At 35.3% G+C, this 21,254-nt stretch overlaps 1 protein-coding gene and 1 non-coding gene across 3 annotated transcripts in view; both read left to right on the plus strand.

Moving 5' to 3' along the window:
- TTC6 (tetratricopeptide repeat domain 6) overlaps positions 1-21,254 on the plus strand; it is a 248,209-nt gene that overhangs the window by 112,093 nt on the left and 114,862 nt on the right. For both annotated transcript variants that reach the window (XM_054665996.2, XM_054665997.2), the window contains 2 exons: positions 7,727-7,868; positions 17,947-18,051. In XM_054665996.2, the coding sequence (XP_054521971.2) occupies positions 7,727-7,868; positions 17,947-18,051 (247 nt within the window). The remainder of the gene's footprint in view (positions 1-7,726; positions 7,869-17,946; positions 18,052-21,254) is intronic.
- LOC112205485 (small nucleolar RNA SNORA42/SNORA80 family) lies at positions 13,491-13,621 on the plus strand. The gene has a single exon (XR_002939437.1). It is a non-coding gene; the product is annotated as a small nucleolar RNA SNORA42/SNORA80 family (small nucleolar RNA).

A 21,254-nucleotide genomic window follows, 5' to 3' on the forward strand; every position in this document is an offset into this window, starting at 1 on the left:
TTGGGTCACCCCATATTCATTTATTGTCCTATCAGATGTACTTGGTATTATTTTTGTCATTTTATATTCTCTTTTTCCTTTTTTGCTTCTTTGCTATTTCCTATAATCTGTTTTGTCTGTCAGCATTTGCCTATGTGTTTTTTGTTTGTATCATTATCTGATATCTAATCTTGTGATACAGAAATCTGAAACCAACCTGTTTTTCATTTATTTGCATGTAATATTTTTCTCCTACTCATCTTGATGCTTACAGAATTTTATGTTTTGCTTTAAAATGAACAATTTCCCTAGCGTATGTTTGAGAGTGGATTGCTTTCTAATTAATTATTGGGGGTACATGGAAAGCCCTTCTTATATGCAAATATAGTACACTATATTTCAGTATAAGACTTTTTTGTTTTATGTTGAGTAATGTTTCTATTCTACTTATTTTGTGCATTTCTTCAGGAATATCAATTAGCTGTATGTTGGATTTTCACTATCTTTCCTCTATATTTATCATTGTTTTGCTTAGATTTATCTCTTAAACCTCTGTACTTCAGTGGTTTCATTTTCTGTGGTATAAATTTTAAAAAGTCCTTCTAATTTTCATTGTGAGACTGCTATGGCATTTACAGATTTTTTTCTAAATTCTATCAGTCTCTTAAGAAAATCGCTTTTGTTTATCTGAATTTTATTACCTCAAGAACACAAAGCAGAATCTTTCTAAAATATTTTTGTTTCCTATAATAAATCTTTCCCAAAAGGATGTTCTTTCTGTCACTTTTTGAATGCTATATTTCATTTTTGTAGTTTGGAGACTGTCTTCACAGAAATCATTTTGGGTTTTTCTGTGTACTCAACTTTGAATGAAGACAAGTTATTTCTGGCTACCCAAAGTTAATATTGGATAGATTTACCAAGCATTTTTGACTGTTTATCTTGGAGGTATTAGAATACTACTTTTAGATCTTAAGTAGGAGAACCAGAGATGCAGGTTTATGTTAGCAGTTGAGTCACTCAGAATCCTGAAAGGCATTGGGGGTGGGATGGGACAAGATCTGAAAAATTTGCCTCTATAGTTTCTCTCTGTGATCATTAAAAATATTGTAATAAGGGTGACCTTTTCCTATCGGGTTTTCTATATGGCAGATTACTATAAGCTTTTCTTCTGTGCATACACATATATTATGTATACATACATTTTATGAAAATGACATTATAGATGTTATTTTGATAACATATTCCTTTGAGGATATATATCTATATATATAAATAAAAATGTAGAGACACATATATGAGTAATTATTTTGACTTACTGTCTCTACTAATGATGGCTTACAAATCAAATGTATAAGGAGTGCTTTTATTTGAAAGATTTTATCCAAATCCTTCAAATAAGGTAGTAATATTGTTAAGAAAATGGAAAATTATCTAACAGAAAAATGCATTGAAGTACACTACATTTATTATATAATTTTGTATTAATAACAACTCTATGTAGTAGATAAAATCATTTTATTTCCCAAATAAAAAATACAGCGTAATGATTGACTAATCCATGTTTATGTAGCTAGTAACGGCTGGGATTCAAGCCCAGGTCTTTATAATTTTAAATGTGGCTTTTATTATATTCTACTGCTTTGTGTATTTGTGAAAGGCCCTTTTATTTTTTCTCTTTATGCTTAATTCTGTATACTCGCTCTCATTCTGTTTTTAGGACCAATTTGACCTAATCTAGGAAGAATGTGAAGAGGCTTAGTTGGATAATCTGTGTGAAGCATATTTTACTTGCCCTTGGTGGTTTGTATTTGACCAATTGTGAACCAATTTTGGAAGCAGGGCTTCTGCTTATTCAGGATGAGGATTTTATCTTACTATTGCTTGTTCCCTCCTAGGAACTGAAAATCCTGTTTTGATTCTAGGCCAAGGATGTGGCCTTGGTCATTGTGGGAGACTTCTCTGTTGTTAATTACTGAAAGCTTTGCAGTCTCTGAATATTGCCTGGTTTTATACTTCCTATCACTGGTTGCCCCCCACCCAAATGTGCCATCATCTCATGCTAGACCTTTCTAATTACAGTACACCCAGGACCTGTGGTCTGTTACACTTCATTTGTAATACTCTGTTCTGTCTCATATGCTTTTTATTTCCTACCAGTGTAGGTATCTGCGACTGACCTTCCCCTACCATCTGCCATTTCTCAATGATCAGGTCTAATCCTGGCCCCACCCCTACCCCTTACATGGCCTTGTTCTTGCTGCATAATCCAAGCAGTGACCTAAGAACGTAAGAATCACTGTGTGAGTTGGTGATACATGTCACAGAAGTACATTGAACAGAGTTGTAAGAGATCTTAGTAGTTCCCTAGCCTAAGCCTCTCATATTATGGATGAGGAGACTGAGGCAAAGCTTTGCACTCTGTATCACAGTGGGTGGCAGAGATAGAACTGGAATTAATAGTAACCTCATTTTAAATTTCTGTTATATCCACTTTGAACAAATAGCCCCATCCGTATGACAGTTTGGTATGACAAAAAATCATTTCAGTATGCACTATCAATGTCTGTTAAGAGTTTACCCTTTTGTATTTCTGTTTTTACTTGGAAATACCCAAAAAGGAATTATTTGAAAATTTGTCTGTTACCATAACTGCCAATATGTGAAAGCTGGATTTTTAAAAAAGTAAAGCAGTATCATTCCACCAGATGTCACTGTTTGCATGTAGCAATGAAGTTACGATGATTACAAATACAATTTTCCCCTTCCCAATCATGTTTTGTAAAAATAAAATAAAATAAAATAAATTATATAGTTATACACTTACTCTTCTATAGACTGATTTTATCAAGACTGTATTTTCTGATCTTTTTAAAACATACATAATATTCATATGCCTCTGCTGCAGATTTCAAAGAAAAAAATTATAAAAGACTAAAGAAAGCTATTTGTAGATTAATATTTTCAAGAAGATGAAAACCTAAAGCTTTTTCCAGACCTTGGCGTCTGCTTTTTAAACAACATTCTCTGTAAGTTAATGTTTTTCAAATTGTGGATTGCGACCCAGTGAGTGGGTTGTGAAATCAGTTTAGCGGTTTGCTATGGGCACTTTAAAAAATGGTATCTAGAATAGAACCATCGCATGTGAGATTGACTTTGATGAAACTTTTGTATGTGAGCACTCTTCAAATTTCCCTGTATACATCTTCTATGGGTTACCTAACAGTGACTGTGAGCAACATCCTGTGAAGCCTCTCTCAGGCTTTTGTATACCAAAGAGCAAGATAAATTTGGTAAGGAAGAGATAGTGAAGCTGTGATGGAGAACCTCTCTGTTGGGGTCATACCAAGGTAGGGGAAGATTGTTGGAGGGAGATCCCTTCTCCATGCTTCACAAGATGTAGCTCACAGTCACCTTTATGTAACTCATAGAAGATGTGTGCAGAGATTTTTTCAGAGTACTCACAGCTTAGAACAAATGTTTTCCAAACTTCTTTAACCGCATCATACAATCAGAAATATATTTCTCTCTCTGGCCTCATGGGAGACCAATATTGACCCAAAAGGAGGTTCAACTTTCACTCTGAGAGAGGTGGGCTTGTTTCCTTCATTCAACTCCCTCAGTGATCATAAACAATAATGGTTGTAATATCAATCACTTTCTTAGCATATTCTGTGTGCAAGCCTCTTCACATACATGATTTCTAAGACATTTGACTCTGAAAAACTCAATCACTGTTGCCATTTGTAAATGAGGAAACAGACTGAAGAGGAAACATAGCACAGTGAGGGGCCCAAATTCTGTTTTTTAACCTCATTCCAAAGGCTCACTCTTTCCACTATATCAGTGATTTTTAGTCTTCCTTGAGGATAAGAGTCATCTGGGTTGTTTCATAAGTGTATCAATTCCCAGGATCTATTGCAAACCTACTGAATTAGAATCTTCAGAGAAGGGGTCTGGGAAGGTGTAGATTTGATTTCATCCCAGGATATTCTTATGATTAGGCTGTTTTAGGAAAGATTGAGTACCTTAGTGGTTTTCCATCTTCAGAGTGCACAGAATCACCTTCAGGGCTGGCTATAACACAGATGGCTAGGCCTCAGCTCCTGAGTTTCTGACTCATTAGGTCTGTGTTGGGGCTCAATAACTTACATTCCTAACAAGTTGTTATATGATACTAATGATGCTCGATAGGGAATACACTTTGAGAACTACCCAGCATCTCCTGCCTTACCAATGATTCTGCTTCCCAGGGCAGAGTCTGGGGCTGGCTTTGGCTGTGAGACTTTTCTTACTCAGCCAAAATTCAACAATATTTATTTAGTACCTACTCCATTCAAATTTTTGGGAGACAGAAAATGAGTAAGTCTCACTTTTTCTCCCAAACAAGCCTATGCTCTACTGTGAAAAAGGCATACGGAATAGAATGCAGTATATTGTGTAATGAAAGAGCAGATCAAATGCAACAGGGAAACCAGAGAGTCAGACATGAATCTGGGCTGGGTAGAGGAGGATTTGTAAAGGTCTTGTGGAGGAATTGAGATCTGAAGGTCTTGCTCTCATCATTCTCCATTTCCATAGCCACTCATTACTATAATGGCCTGTTGATTTTGCCTGTTTCCCCTATTGCTCCTGGAGTAATCCCAGCACATAAGGCATTTTTTTTTGCATTGCAAATGTAGCTTGGGTGGAAGGTTGGGGGAAGGAAGCAGAGTTGGCAAAGCAGATGGTGCCCAGACTGTGAAAGACCCTGACTGCCAGGGTCAGGAGCTTGGGTTGTATATACTGTGTGTGTAGTCAGTGAGATGTTTGCAGAGGGGGTGACTGATAACAACAGTTGCAGGGATATGTGGCTTGGATTGAAGGAGGGAGGGTCTGGAGGTAAGGGACCAGCAAAGATGATATCACAGGACTCAGTTGAGAGAAGATACAGTGAACAGGAGAGACATCATGGAGGGAGAATGAACAGAAATAGTCATTACTGTTGGGAGTGAGGAAGAGATTGGTGATGAAGAGATTTTCAGTCTGAACCACTGAGATAGTGGTGTTTTTCAAAGAGAACTCTAGAAAGGGTTGGTTCTTTTCTCTGGACAAAAAGAAGGAAGCAGGGAAAATCCGGATAAAAATTTCCAGGTAAGTGCTTCATCTTTGTCATACAGGAGCATAAAGGCTAACCTTAGGTATGCCTTTCCACCAAGGCCCCCATTCATGTCTACCAGAGCTATGCACTCTAGAATGTCCGATGACCTTCACTTTCTTCCAACCAATCCATATTTCTGTTTATTTAGCGTGTTTTTGGAATGTGAAAGAGCAAAAGACAATAAGTTGTAAATGACTTTTACTATCCTGTTTCTGGCATAGAGCCAGAGAAAAGTAGAGCAGTGCTTCTAGATAACTTCTTAATCACTGCTCTCCTCATCACCATCTCCCTCTCCTCCCAACCTATCTTAGAAATACTTATTGATCCTGATGTCTGTATTCACTTGGCTCATTTTCTTAGTCCCTAGACCTTCCCCTGTTCTTTTGTTTTCCTGGATACACTGGAATTCAGCTTCGGAAAACAGAAACATCTTGTATTTGTCTGTTCATATGCTGCTAATCAAGACAGACCTGAGACTGGGTAATTTATAAAAGAAGGAGGCTTAATTGACTCACAGTTCTGCAGGGCTGATGAGGCCTCAGGAAACTTACAATCATGGTGGAAGGAGAAGCAAACATGTCCTTCTTCACATGGTGGCAGCAAGGAGAAATGATGGACAAAAGGGGGAAAAGCCCCTTATGAAACCATCAGCTCTTGTGATAAATCACTCACATCACGAGAACAGCACTATGGGGTAACCACTCCCGTAATTCAATTACCTCCCACCGGGTCCCTCCCACAACACATGGGCATTATGGGAACTACAATTCAAGATGAGATTTGGGTGGGGACACAGCCAAACTATATCACAGCTTTAGCTATTTTAAGCAAAAAGGGACTTAGTAATGGGAATTTGGTGTTTTAAAATCAATGAGAGGGTTAGAAAAATGGGGCATTAGGTAGGGAGATCTCCCAGGGATGATTCACAGAGCATGTTTAACTGGCTGCCTAGGGTGCTGCTGTTCCTGACACAGGAAGGCGGCAAATCTGGAAGCCAGCACTGGCAACATACCACCTTAACTGAGATTCAGGGATTAAGTAGCTTTTACTGTCACAGCTTTGGACTCTGGAGCCACACTGTGTCTGTTTGACATGCTCACTGGCAAAAAACAAACAAGTAAAAAACACAACTCACAAAGTCATAACTGGAACACTGCTACAGAAGAACTCAACATTGTCATGACTGTACTTGCCAACAGAAACATTAGAACCTTCTGCCGTCTAATTGCATTTGGTTAGTGGATTCCAAATAATATCTAGAACACTGGCTTCTGGAACCTCCACCCCGAGTTAAAACAACTGTGCCTCAGCCTCCTGAGTAGCTGGGACTACAGGTGTGTGCCACTACACCCAGCTAATTTTTATATTTTAGTAGAGACGAGGTTTTGCTATGTTGGCTAGGCTGGTCTTGAACTCCTGGCCTCAAGTGATCTGCCTGCCTCAGCCTCCCTAAGTGCTGGGATTACAGGCATGAACCACCATGCCTGGCCAAGAGAGTTTTACCTCTCCATCCTTGGCAGTTCAGGAAAGCACATCAGAAGGAGGATGGAATGGGTGTTAAGTGGCAGTGGTATTCACCTTGCTGGGAGTAGAGTTTTAACCTCTCTTTGAATTCAGGTATTTTAGTAGGTAAGATAGGAAGCTTTTATTCATGACTCTACTCTGACAAAGCCATATCTTCTTCAGCCTGCCTCTGAGTGGGTCTACTTCTTAACAGCAGGTATCATGGGATTTGAGGATTTCAGTATATTATTAAACAACTGAAATCAGTTGGGTTTTTGTATGCTTAGTTTTCACATTTGGTAACTCGTAAAGTGTTTCTTCCTATAATAGTATATCAATAAGTTAGAGGGAACAGTAGCTTTAAATGCTTCAATGTGAAATTGATATATCTATATTATGTATGTGGCACATGACTGTGTATATATTCTTAGATATTTTGTCTTTATGTTCATTTTATATTTATTTTACAGTTAAGTGTTATAATACAAAAGTTAATGTATTTTTAAGCCAGTCTGTAGGTCAGTAATTAATGACACATTTACTTTCAAATTTTGATTTATCTCATCTGTTTAGCTTAATCTTTTATTGATAAGTTTTGTTCCATATATATTCTCATGTATATGTAGCTTGTAGCCTAGAAGAAAGACTTGATGCCTACACAGTTTTCTGTTCATCTCAGCAAGAAGGGAGAACCATAATGTGAGAAGGTACTTCTGCTTAGGCTGATGCTTTGCCCCACCCAAGAAATGAAACTTTGTGTGTAATTGTGAGCTTGGAATGGGGAGTAGGTGAGAGATCAGAAGGTAGAGAAGTTTTTTTTTTTTTAACCTCTTTAGCAACTAGACTTTCATAGGGTGAATTTATTATTCCAGTATAATGAAACAAAACCATCATAAATATTACTACTAAAATGTATTAAGAACCAGATATTAGCATTTTTGGATTATTTCTCATTTTGGATTATCTGACTTCTACACAATCTCTGTTTAGTGCAGATGTCAAATGTCCATGTGTTTATTTCAGTGGAGTTATGAAATGAGGGCAAACACCTTATACTTTGTCAATTACTTAAAAAGCAAACTTATTGTTCTTATCACATTGTAGAATATTGTATGGAATTCCTGTTATGGATGACAACCAAGAATATGTCCATAGTCCTCCGACACCGCAAGGGATACCACCTGAATTGGCACAAGGAACTAGAGAGCGTGCTCACAAACCACACTTGGAAGTCTTGGGAGAGGAAGTAAGAACTTTCTTTAATATTAGTTTTTTTGTACCTCACAGGTCCTCAAACTTTTTGGCTTCAGGAGACTTTTTTCACTCTTAAAAATTATTGAGGGCTGGCCAGGTGTGGTAGCTCATGCCTGTAATCCCAGAACTTTGGGAGGACATGGCGAGAGGATTGCTTGAGCCCAGGAATTTGAGACCAGTCTGGCCAACATAACGAGACCTCGTATCTAAAAATAATAACCCAGCCTGGTGGCACACGTCTGTGGTCCCAGCTACTTGGGAGGCTAAGATGAGGGAATCACTTGAGCCCAGGCAATTGAGGCCTCCAGTGAGCCGTGATTGTGCCACTGCACTCCAGCCTGGGCAACAGAGAGAGTCCCTGTCTCAAAAAAAAAATTATTGAAGACCTCAATAATTTTTTATGTGAGTTATATCTATTAACATGCTAGGAGGCCAATACAGCCTTGGGGAATTGAGGGACTATAACAAAAGATCTAGTATTTGTGTTATCACAAAAGATGGGGAGAGACTGAAAAGTATTGAAATAAATAATGTCTGAAAAGTTACCAGTTTGGCAAAAGGCAGAAAGCTATAGATTCAGGAGCCTGAGCAAATCCCAAACTGGAAAAATCCAAAGGAATATAGACCAAACCACATAATATTCAAGCTTCTGAAAATGAAAGATAAAGAAAAACCAAACATCAATCTAAGAAAAGTGGGAATGGCTATATTAATATCAGATAAGATAGACTTCCAAGCAAAGAAAGTTCTCAGAGACACAGAGGGGCATTATATTAAGATAAAGAAAGCAACGAAAAAGAAACGACATGCTACCTGTAGGGGAAAAACAATTTGAATGGAAATGGGTTTCTCATGAGAAGTGATGGAGGCCAGAAGTAAGTGGCAGAACATTTTTCAAGTGCTGGAAGAAAACAACTGTGTTCCCAGAATCCTACATCCAGAAAAATATCCTTTAGGAATAAAGGAATCAAGACATTCTCAGATAGAAGGAAACGAAGAGAATTTGTTGCCAGCATACCTAACCTAAAAGAATGGCTAGGAAAAGTTCTCTAAATAGAGAGAAATGATAAGAGAAAAAATCCAGGAATATGTAGAAGGAACAAAGCACATGTAAAGCAAAAATATGGGTAAGTACAATAAAATTTCCTTCTCCTTTTGAGTTTTCTAAGTTATGTTTGTCCATTGAAGCAAAATTTATCATGCTGATGTGGTTGTAACAGAATATAGAGGAAGTATTTAAGACATACTATAAATGGGAAAGGGTAAAGAGACATAAAGGGAGGTGAGATTTCTACATATCACTTGAACTAGTAAAATAATACCCTCAGTCAATTGTGGTAAGCTATATTTATAAAATGTAATACCTAGAGTAACAATTAAAAAGCTATACAAAGAGATATACTAAAAACACTATAAATAAATAAAAGTAGAATTCTAAAATATGTTCAAGTAATGTACAGGAAGACAGGAAAAAGAAAACAGAGAAACAAAAGAAACCAGACAGAGCAGACAGGAAACAAAATCTAAAATGACAAACTTAAACCCTAACTTAAATGTAAATGGTTTGAATTTAGCAATTAAATGACGGAGTGGTAAAATGGATTAAAACACATGACCCAGATATATAATATTTACAAGAAACAAATTTAAAACATAATGATATAGCCAGTTTGAAAATAAAAGGGTTAAAAATACACAAACACCATTCAAAGAAAAGTGGGAATGGCTATATTAATATCAGATAAGATAGACATCCAAGCAAAGAAAGTTCTCAGAGACACAAAGGGGCATTATATTATAATAAAAGTGTCAGCACATCAAGAAGACATGCCAGTCTTAAAAAATATATGCATCAGACAATAGAACTGCAAAACATGCAAAGCAAAATCTAAGAACTGAGAGGAGAAATAGACAATTCCACAATTATAGTTGGAGAGTTCAGCATTTCTCTCTCAAAAATTCATAGAACACTTAGAAAATCAGCAACAACCCCATCAACCAGTAGGTTCCAGTTGAAATTTATAGAACACTGTACCCAACAAAAGCAGAATGCATATTGTTTTCAGATGCCATGAAACATATACCAGGATAGAGCAAATCCATAATGGACTAAAACTAGAAATCAGTAAGAGGAAGATAACAAAAATCTCCAAACACTTGGAATCTAAACAGTACAGCTATAAATAATCTATAGGTTAAAGAAGAAGTTTCAAGGGATTTAAAAATACATTGAACTGAATGAAAATGAAAATACAACATATCAAAATTTGTGGGACATAGCTAAGCAGAATTTCTAGCACTAAATGTTTTCAATAGAAAAGAGAAAGTCTCAAATTAATAATCTAAGCTCCCACCTAAGAACCAAAGAAAAAAAAAAGAGCAAAATGAACCCAAAACAAGCAGAAGGAATAAAAGCAGAAATCAATGAAATTGAAAACAGAAAAACAGTAAGGAAACTTAATGAAAGAAAGAGCTGGTCATTTGAAAAGATCATTGAAATTAATCTCTGGCAAGACAAGAAAAAAAGAAAAGCCATAAATTACCAATATTATAAATGTAATGAGATGTTACTACAGACCCTGCAGATATAAAAATATTAATATAGGAATACTATGAACAACTCTACACATGCATACATTTGATTACTTAGATGACGTGAAGAAATTCTCGAAAAACACAAACTACCACAGCTCACCCAGTATGAAATAGATTATTTGAATAGCCCTATAAATATTAAGGAAATTGAATTATTGATTTATAGAACATTCCCCTTCTCCCAAATATGTAAGCCCAGATGATTTTACTAGAGAGAATTCTACCACACATTTAAGGAACAATTAACAGCGATTCTATACAATCTCTTTCAGAAAATAAGAGGAGGGAAGACTTCTCAATTCATTTTTTGAAGCTAGTAATACCCTAGTATCTAAACTAGACAAAGACAGTAAAAAAAACAAAAAAGAAAGAAAGAAAGAAAGAAAAATGCAGACCAATATCCTTGCTATGGTTCAAATGTTTGTCTCCTCCAAAACTCATGTTGAAATTTAATTGTCGTTGTAACAGTATTGAGAGGTGGGACCTTTAAGAGGTGATTAGGCCCTTATGGGTGGGAAGAATGCTATTAGAAATGGGCAAGTTCAGCTCTCTTTTTCCCTTTTGGCCTTTCTGCCTTCCACCATGTGAGGACACAGTAAGAAGGCCTACATCAGATGCTAGTGCCTCGATCTTGGACTTCTTTCTAGCCTCCAGAACTGTGAGAGAATAAATTTTTATTCTTTATAAATTACCCAGTCTCAGGTGTTCTGTTATAGCAGTGCAAAACAGATTAAGACAACTCCTTATAAATATTGGTTATAAAAATCCTTAACAAATGTTAGGTCATAGAATTAAAAATACGTAAAAAGAATTATCAACCAGGACTTTAGGGAATTATTCCAGAGATTTGAGGCTTTCTCAGTATTGGAAAGTCAATCTACTGTAATTCATCATTTTAACAGAATAAAGAAGAAAAATTGCATGATCATATTAATCAATGAAGAGAAAGCATTTGACAGATTTCATCACCCATTTTCATGATAAAAATTTTCAGAAAAGTAGGAATAGAGGGAAACTTCTACAGCTTGATAAAGAGCAGCTGCAAAAACCTACAGCTAACATAGTATTTAATGGTGAAAGCCTGATTGTTTCCCCACACCACTCTTATTCAACATAGTGCTGGAAATTCTAGGCAGTGCATTAAGGCAAGAAGTGGGAAAAAAAGCTTGCAGACCAGAAAAGAAGCAATACAGCTGCCCGTAGGTGCAGATGACATGACTGTCTACATAGAAAATTCTGAGGAATCAGCCGGGTGCAGTGGCTCATGCCTGTAAGCCCAGCGCTTTGGGAGGCCAAGGTGGGCAGCTTGCTTGAGCCCAAGAGTTTGAGACCAGCTGGGGCAACATGACAAAATCCCATCTCTACAAAAAATACAAAAATTAGCTGGGCATGGTGGTGTGTGCCTGTAGTCCCATGGCCTTAGGGCTTTCTGGAAGGGTGAGGTGGGAAGATAACCTGAGCCTGGGAGGTTGAGGCTGCAGTGAGCCGTGATCATGCACTCCAGCCTAGACAACAGTGGGATCCCCATGTCAATAAAGAAATAAATAAGTTCTGAGGAATCTGTACAAGAAAAATCTCACAGAACTAATAACTGAGCTCAGTAAAGTGACAGGATACAAAAAAAAACCATGAATAATTCATTATATTTCTATGTGTCTATAGATGAACATGTACTGAAATATATACTGATATTAAAACTGTATCGTTTATAATTGTTAAAAACTGAAATAATTAAGTGTAAATCTAACAAACCATGTTTAAGAGTTAGATGCTGAGGACTACAAAATGCTGATAAAAGAAATAAAAGTGATCTAAGTAAATAGAGAGATTCCCTGTTTATGGATTGGAAGAATCAGGATAGTAAACATGTCATTTCTCTTCAAATTGATATACAGATTTAAGCAATTCCTGTCAAATTTCCAGCAAGGCTTTTTTTTTGTACATGTAAACAAGAGTATTCTAAAGTTTGTATGGAAATGCAAAGAAAGTAGAGCTAAAATAATTTTGGATAAGAAGAATAAAATGGGAGAAATCAGTTTAGCTGACTTCCTGACTTACTATATTACAGTCATTAAGATGGTGTGGTCTTGGTGGATGGACAGGCCTATAGATCAGTGGGACAGAGTAGAAAATGCACAAATGGACTCCTACAGATATGCACAACTGATTTTTTATAAAAATGCAAAAATTATTCAATGGTGTAGGATAGTCTTTTCAAACAATTGCTGCTCAATCAATTGTACATCCCTTAGCCAGAAAAAGAACCCTGACCTAAGTCTTGCATCCTATAAAAAATGTACTTAAAATAATAATTCATAGACACATGTAAAATATAAAACTATTAAACTTGTAGAAAAAAAAGGATATCTTTGGGATTTAGGGCTAGGGAAAGCATTCTTACACTTGACCCCAAAAGCACTATTTGTAAAAGGAAAAATAGATAAATTGGACTTCATCAGAATTAATTTTTTTTCTCTACAAAAGACCCTGTTAAGAGGATTAAATACAAGCCACTGACTCGGAGAAAATATTTTGCAAAACACGAATCCAGTAAAGAATTAGTATCTAGCATACATAATGAATTTTCAAAACACAATATAAAAATATCTAACTGGAAAGTGGGCAAAACCATTAATAAACATTTCACCACATAGGATATATAGATGGCAAAGAAGCATATGAAAAGATGCGCAACATCATTAGCTATTAGGGAAATGCAAATTAAAACCACCATAAGATATTACTACAGAATGGTTAAAATAAAATAATAGTGATAACACCAAATGCCAATAAGGAAGTGGAGGAGAAATAGGATCATTGTTTTTGGGAAGGTAAAATGGTACAGCCCTCTAGAAAGCAGTTTGGTAATTAGAAAAAAACCCAAAGTATGCATGCAGTTCTGTAAGATAAAGTGTCTGTCCAGGCATGCATACAACCCAGCAATTGCATGCCTGGGCGCTTACCTTACAGAAATGAACATTTATAATTACATTATAATTTGTACACAAAATTCATCACAGCTTTATTAAGAGAAGCCAAACTCTCTGTGGGCTTCTCACAGTGTACCCATGCCAGAGTAAACTGCAGCCTTGAACCATTGCTCAGCCTCCTTACCCGTGAGCTATGAACACTGAAGCAGGTTGCACAGTGAAAAAAAAAAAAAAAAACCTCAAACAGGAAACACTCTGGATAACCTTCAGTGGGTTAAGAAAACTGTGGTACATCCATAGATGGAATACTAATCACCAATAAAAAGGAATGAACTATTCATACATGTGATAACAATGAATCTTAAGAGAATTGGGCTGAAAAATCCAATTCTGAAAGATTACATACTGTGTAATTTCATTATATAACTTCCTCAAAATGACAAAATTATACAAATAAAGAATAGAATAGTGGTTTCCAGGTTTTCAGGATGGGGGTTAGGATGAGTATGACTTTAAAGGACAAGATGGATCCCTTGTGATGATGGAAATGTTTTGTAGCTTGACTGTTTCATGTCAACATGTTGTTTATGATATGGTACTATGGTTTTGCATGATGTTGTCTTTGGGCTAAACTGGATAAAGGGAAGATGGGATATCTTTGTATTATTTCTTAAAACTGCCTGTGAATCTACAATTATCTCAAAATAAAAAGCCTAATAAAGAAATTGTGGTCAGTGGAACAGAAAAAAAAGAAGAAAAATAAGAAAAAAAATGTAGCCTCAGTTAAAAAGATAATTGTTACATGATGATTTGTACAATAAAAAAGCTTGTTGCAATTGAAATCTGAAACTGTATTGATGACTTTCATACTTTATCATGTTAAAATCTATTGTTTTATCTTGTACTTTGAATGGCTGTTTTACTCATGGATTATTTCAAATAACATCACACGTTGGTTATTTGGAAAATACTGTTCAGTTATTTAACTCTTCAAATGTTGACACATTTCAGCTTATTTTTAAAATTGTCAGAAAAGTTCTTTAGCATTGGGAACCTTGCAAACTCATGGTAAGGGACACATGTTTTCCAAAATTCTAATTTTTGTTGAAAAGCTCAATTTTTTTCATTGTCACAAATACACTCGGGTGTTTTATTTGAAGTGACCAGTTTGCTTCATCCCTTTTCAAGAAAAATCTTGCCGTATACCCAACTCTCAATGAACATGGTTTGATGTTTGTTTTCTTAAATGAAAATGGAGGCTAGTTCAGTTCACAACTCAAACAATAGCACACATGCATTTCCTCCAAACCGCCATCATACTTCACCATGGCCACAGATATATTTTGTTTGTATTTCTCATTTAATCACATTAAATATTAAGATGTGTGGAGATTGAATAAAATTAAAAATTTTCCTTCTTTCTGGTGGGCATTTTTAAGGTGCTGCTGTCTTGATTCATGCTTTGGCACTGTGAGTTTCACCATATATATATATATATATGTATATATACACACACACACATATATACACATGTGTATATACACATGTATATACACATATACATATATATATATATTTTTTCCCCTCAGTGCAAATGTTAACATAGTGAAAAAGGCAAATAATCTCCCCCAGGGTCTCAGACTACATTTTGAAAACTGATATTCTGCCTTAGGTTTCATTTAAATGAAATTTAACTTGACCCTGAAACTAATTTGCATGTCTCTTTCCCTTAGTGAACAGAATACTCTGACCTTGGGTCATCAGTATGAACAAGAGTTATTGCATCAGCTCGTAGTATGCATCATGGCCTTAGGAGGTATGCAGGAACTGTGAAACACAAATTAACCCAGGATGCAGAGTTAATCATTCAGTTTGCTATGCAACAGCCATTGTCCTTTCAAGTTCTGGCAGCTACTACCCCTGTTGCTTCTAATATTTTCCTAGGACTCTTCTTAGAAAGTTCTGAGCATTGCTGGGGGAACCAATTTACCATGGTTAGTCTTATTTACTAGTTTAATTTAATAAATTCTCTCCTGAAGGTGCATCTGTACTTTCCCTTGAGAGCAGACCTCCAGGGCTCGAGTGATCCTCCCACTTCAGCCTCCTGAGTAGCTAGGACTACAGGCACATGCCACTACACCTGGCTAATTTTTAAATTTTTTTGTAGGGTCTTACTATGTTGCTCAAGCTGGTCTTGAACTCCTGGCCTCAAATGGTCCTCCAGCCTTGGCCTCCCAAAGTTCTGGGACAGGTGTGAGCCACCACACCCAGCCATGATGTTTCTCTGATTTGATTCGATTATGTGATTTTTGGAGGAAGACCACTGAATTAAAAAGTGCCATTTTCATCAGGTATCAGGGGTATATACTATCGACATGATTTATTAGTGTTGATGTTAACCTCGATCACCTGGCTAGGTAGTGTTTACCAGGTTTCTTCATTTAAAGTCTGTCTTTTTTTCCCCTTTCCATATTATTCAGAAGAAAGTCACCACACACAGCCACACCTAAGAAGTGGGGGGTTATGCTCCACCTCTTTGAGGGTAGAGTGTCTACAAAAATTTATTAGAACTCTTCTATATAGGAAGTGTGTCTATTCTTCTCATTCATTTATTTACTCAGTCATTTATTTATATCAGTATGATTTGTGAATATTTATGTTATACTTTGAGTTGTAATACAGTACCACATTATTATTATTAGTTTTGATAAAATTATTTGATCTTTGGCCATTGGGAACTCCTTCAGATGGCTTCTATGTCTCTTTTGACACCCTATCATTGTGGGATTTTTTTAAGAACACTTTCTTAATTTTTGGCAGTATTAGATATTCTAGGTTCATCTTGCATATTTCCTGTCCCAGTCCTAGAATCAGCCATTTCAACAAGGAGCCCTGGGTCTCTTTATTGGGGAATATAATTAAAAACTAAGATCCAGGCAGTAGGTGTGTTTGTTTCTACTGGGCATTGTTGCTTCTAGGTCTTGTCAGCTGTCAAAGCAAGGAAATATATGTGTGTACACAAACTTGTATAAATAAATACATGTATCTATACATATTTCTATATGTAAACATCTGTATCTATAGTAAGCTAAATATGAGTTCTTACTGATGCATCCAACTCTAATCTACCTCATGGGTCATTCTAGTTTCCTTCCTTTTTTTCTACTGCACTTCTACTCCAGCAGTGACAAACCAGGCTTCCATAATTCTCCCTCAATTTATTAAATTTTTCAGTGCCAGTGCACGTGCATAGAAGTATCAGAATTGTTAATTCATAATCATGTGGGATACAACTTTATTACCTAATGTATAATGCTATGTGCACAGTTCCTTTTGCCTTTGGTTTTATGTACACATTTCCAAAGTAACTAAGGTCAACAACTTTTCCTCCCACCCCCTTGGGTGAGATTGTTTCATACGTTTGTAATACAGTTAGATTGTTTTATGACATTCTGCATTCCATCGTGGGATTCCTCCTGACCTCCTAAATGATTTTTAAAAATTCATATTAAAGGAGAGATCACGCATATTTAGGGTGATATGGCTGTAGGCATAAATTTACATTACATTAAAATTCACCCCTTGTGCTTCAAAGTTCAATGGGTTTTTAAAAATGTATAATGTCATGTAGCCACAATTCCAGATCATACAGAATAGTTTCACATCCCTAAAAAAAATCCCCTAGGCCTGATTAATTTTTATTTGGAAAAGAAATACAGAAACCAAACTAGCAAACACCTGAGAATATGTTAGTAAGATTTTGGAAATGTTAACATTTTGTCATACTTGTTTCATGTTTTTTAAAATAAAAATTTAAAAATTATTAAATTAAGGCCTTTTGTACTTCTTAATTCCATTTCTCTTCCTCCATACCCAGCAGTTACTGGTACAATTATAGTAGTTTTTCCAGTCCATGAGTTTATACTTTACTAGATGTATTCGTGAGCCTAACCAATGAATAATACATTTTTTGTGTTTTCTGGATACATTTATATAAATGACATAGTTTTATATGATTCTTTCTAAAACTTGCTTATTTTCTTCTCAATACCATGCTTCTAAGATCCATCTCTAGATCATAATTTTTGTGTTTTAGTGTGTTTTATAGTGTTTATGAGTATACCACATTTTATTTATGTTACTCTATTAATGGACATTTAGATTTGGTTTAATTTTTTATTTCATATGCTCTGTGAATATCCCATACTCATCTCCCCATGCATGTGTGCAAGAATTTGCCTACACTATATAGCTGGAAGTTAAATTCCAGGAAGATGTGGCACGTACACTTTCTACTCTACTAGATATGGCCAATTGGCTTCCAGCGTGTTCTACAAATTTCCCCAAGTCCTTAGCATCAGTTGGTAATGCAGACTTTTACATTTTTGCTAACCTGATGGCTGTAAAAAAATTCTTATCCATATTTTCAGAAGCTGTGGAACCAAAAATTCTCAGCAACTAAAAATAATTTTGACAGGAGATTGAGTTTTTACTCTCAAGGCCATTTCTTACCATTTCTAATAACCTTTTATGTTATTTTCAAAGATGTGTGCTTATCCAGAATTCACGAAGTTGTTTTGGAATACAGCTGCACCTAAATTCTCTGTTCCAGAATCTGTCATGAAGGAAACTCTATATCCAAAATATGAGGTAACATACTGAATGGGTTTTCTCTATTATTGTTGTTGTTATTATTTAATAAATAAATTGTATAATTGGCTATGACATTCAATTTTACTGGACATTTATGTAAATTACCATTTATTGCCATAATTAGGATTAATTGGATGTCACTACAGAAGTTATTTATATATGTAAATAATTGTATGTATACAAATATATACCTACATACTTATAAATTTATAATTTTATATGTTCGTGTGTGTGTATATATATACATGTATATATGTATATATATAAAATTTATATATATATATATATATATAATTTTTTTTGAGATGGAGTTTTGCTCTTGTTGTCCAGGCTGGAGGGCAATGGTGCGATCTTGGCTCACCGCAACCTCCGCCCCCGGGTTCAAGCAATTCTCCTGCCTCAGCCTCCCGAGTAGCTGGGATTACAGGCATGTGCCACCACACCTGGCTAATTTTGTATTTTTAGTGGAGATGGGGTTTCTCCATGTTGGTGAGGCTGGTCTCGAACTCCTGACCTCAGGTGATCCACCCAGCTTGGTCTCCCAAAGTGCTGGGATTACAGGGATGAGCCACCATGCCTGGCCATAGTTTTATATATTATGTATGTATATTTAAAAAATGTTATACTTATCCATGTGACTTTAGCTAGTTAAGAAGAATATTCTGTTTTCTTTTTGAAAGAATGTTTTATTTGATTGAGAGTTCAAGATATAAAGCTACTTCAGTTGTTTAGAGATCTTCATGGTATTTTCATTTGCTTTTAAAATCACATTTTAAATTAATTTAATGTTAAAAACATTTAATAATACCCAAATGTGGTAATCTTTTTCCTTCCCTTAAAGAAGAATGATTACTCTCATTTTATGTTATACTGATCATTTTAAAAATTAGAAAAATGAGGAGAAATAAAACAAAATAACCTATTATTCTTCTCCCACAGAGAATTGCTGCCCACTTTTTGGTTCATTTTCTTTGGTTTGTAAAAATTCTTCTCCTTCTTCCTCCTCCTCTTTTCTGCTTCTTCCTTTTTTTCTTTACAATATTTCAGTGATGAGCATCATTGTACATAAATTTTTAGTGGCATTCAGGATTATTTTATTTGCACAGCGCTGTAGGCAGCTTACGAAAACACATATATCAGAAAAGGATAAAACAAAAAAGTTAAAGAAATTGTGGGGAAAACATAACATGAGTAATAGCATAATAAAGCCAGAGGTAAGATTAATATGAAGAAATTCAGTTCATGTATGCTGTTGCTTTAAATGGGGTCATCAATTTATCTCCTAGCTTTCCTGCAACCAAGGCATGGATGGAGTCTTGTTCATATTTAACCTGTTGATACTATGTGTTTAGAATGTTAATATTGAAATATCTTTGCATTTCTTGGATTACTTGTTCATAGTGTATTATTGTTAAATATTATGTTGAATTCTGTTAGGCCATATTTTATTTTTAATTTTAAATATATACTCATGGGTGAAATATCTGTGTAGTGTATTTTTTTTCCCTTTGTTGGACTTTGCTATCAGAGCTATTCTTTATAAGGTTAACTGGATAGCATTTCATCATTTTTAATATTCTGAAATTGATATGGCTTAGGAATAATGGAAAAGTTGGAAGAGCTCACTGTTTGGACTCATCTGAGCCATTTGGTAAGGTAATTGTTTGATAATTAAAATTTTTTCTTTTCTAATTCTTAGCTTATTCATATTTACTATTTTTCTTGTCAATTGGCAACATATTCCTACAGTAAGCTATGTATTTAGTTGAGATTTATAAGTTATGTACATAGAGTTGCATATATTTTGTCAGTTTTAATATTCCTTTCTAATATTGCATCATTTTCTTTTTCCTTTCTGATGGTGTTTCTGATATTTTTTTCTTAGAGTAGAACTTTTAGAAAGTAGTTTTTTCTTTTTTCATTTGTTTTTAAATTAAATACTTTCCCTATGTTTGTCAGACTAGTATACTCATACCAGTATAACACCATCCCTTTTATTTTATTTTTTTAGAAAGATATATAATACATAGTTCCCTGGCTATTAGATATCATGGCCAGTCAACCGGAAAAACACATGAGTTTAACCCACCATCTTTGACCAAAAACCTTTTGTATTAATTATTAATTCAATGTTGTTACTTCTCCCTTTTAACATATTTTTGATTATTGGCTTTCTGCTTTCCATAGCATGTTGACATTCTATGTTGGTATTTTTCTAATTTTTTTTTTTTTTTTTTGAGACAGTCTTACTCTATCACCAGGCTGGAGTGCAGTGGTGTGATCTTGGCTCACTGCAACCTCTGCCTCTCAGGTTCAAGCAATTCCCCTGCCTCAGCCTCCCGAGTAGCCGGGACTACAGGCGCGCACCACCATGCCTGGCTAATTTTTTGTATTTTTAGTAGAGATGGGGTTTCACCGTTTTAGCTAGGATGGTCTTGATCTCCTGACCTTGTGATCCGCCCACCTTGGCCTCCCAAAGTTCTGGGATTACAGGTGTGAGCCACCACGCCCAGACTCTAATTTCTTTTGCTGAAAACTTAATTAATTTCTTCATGTTTCTTCTTTTTTAAAAATAATATAAGTAATTTATGAGTTTTCTTCTGTGTACTTGACCTTATTTCAAACCTTTTCATTTGCAGTGTCTTTATTTATTTTCAAAGTAATTTCTATTGCAATTTTCCTTTTCTTTTTGATACACCATAGTGTTTAAACATTTTTAAAAAACTTGTTGGAATTATTTTGTTTAAATTTTATTCTTAATCCTTATTAGCGTAAGAAAATATATTCTTCAAAATACCAGTTTCTTGGAATTTATGGATATTTGCTTTGGGTTGTGCTAGATATCCCAATATCTCTCAGTTAATTCAGTGGTATTATTTGTTATCACTTTGATATTGTGGCCAGACTAAGCAGAGCACACCTTAGGAATCAGATGGTCTTGAATCTGAATTCCACTTACTTCCTGGGTAACCTCGTACTATTATTTTAACCTCATGAAGTCTCAGTTTTTTTTGTTTGCCAAGTGGGTCTTTTGAGGATTTAATGAGAGACTATATGGTGCATTGCTCGATAAGTAGTAGGTGCTCAAATAATAATAGACTTAACTATTATACTGTAATATTGTTACATTTTATGTGGCATATTTATTTCATTTGATCTCATAAAGACTTTAATTAAATATGGATTTTCAATGAAGTTAT

Source organism: Pan troglodytes, chromosome 15 (genome assembly GCF_028858775.2).
Source record: "Pan troglodytes isolate AG18354 chromosome 15, NHGRI_mPanTro3-v2.0_pri, whole genome shotgun sequence".
Taxonomy (NCBI): Eukaryota; Metazoa; Chordata; class Mammalia; order Primates; family Hominidae; genus Pan; species Pan troglodytes.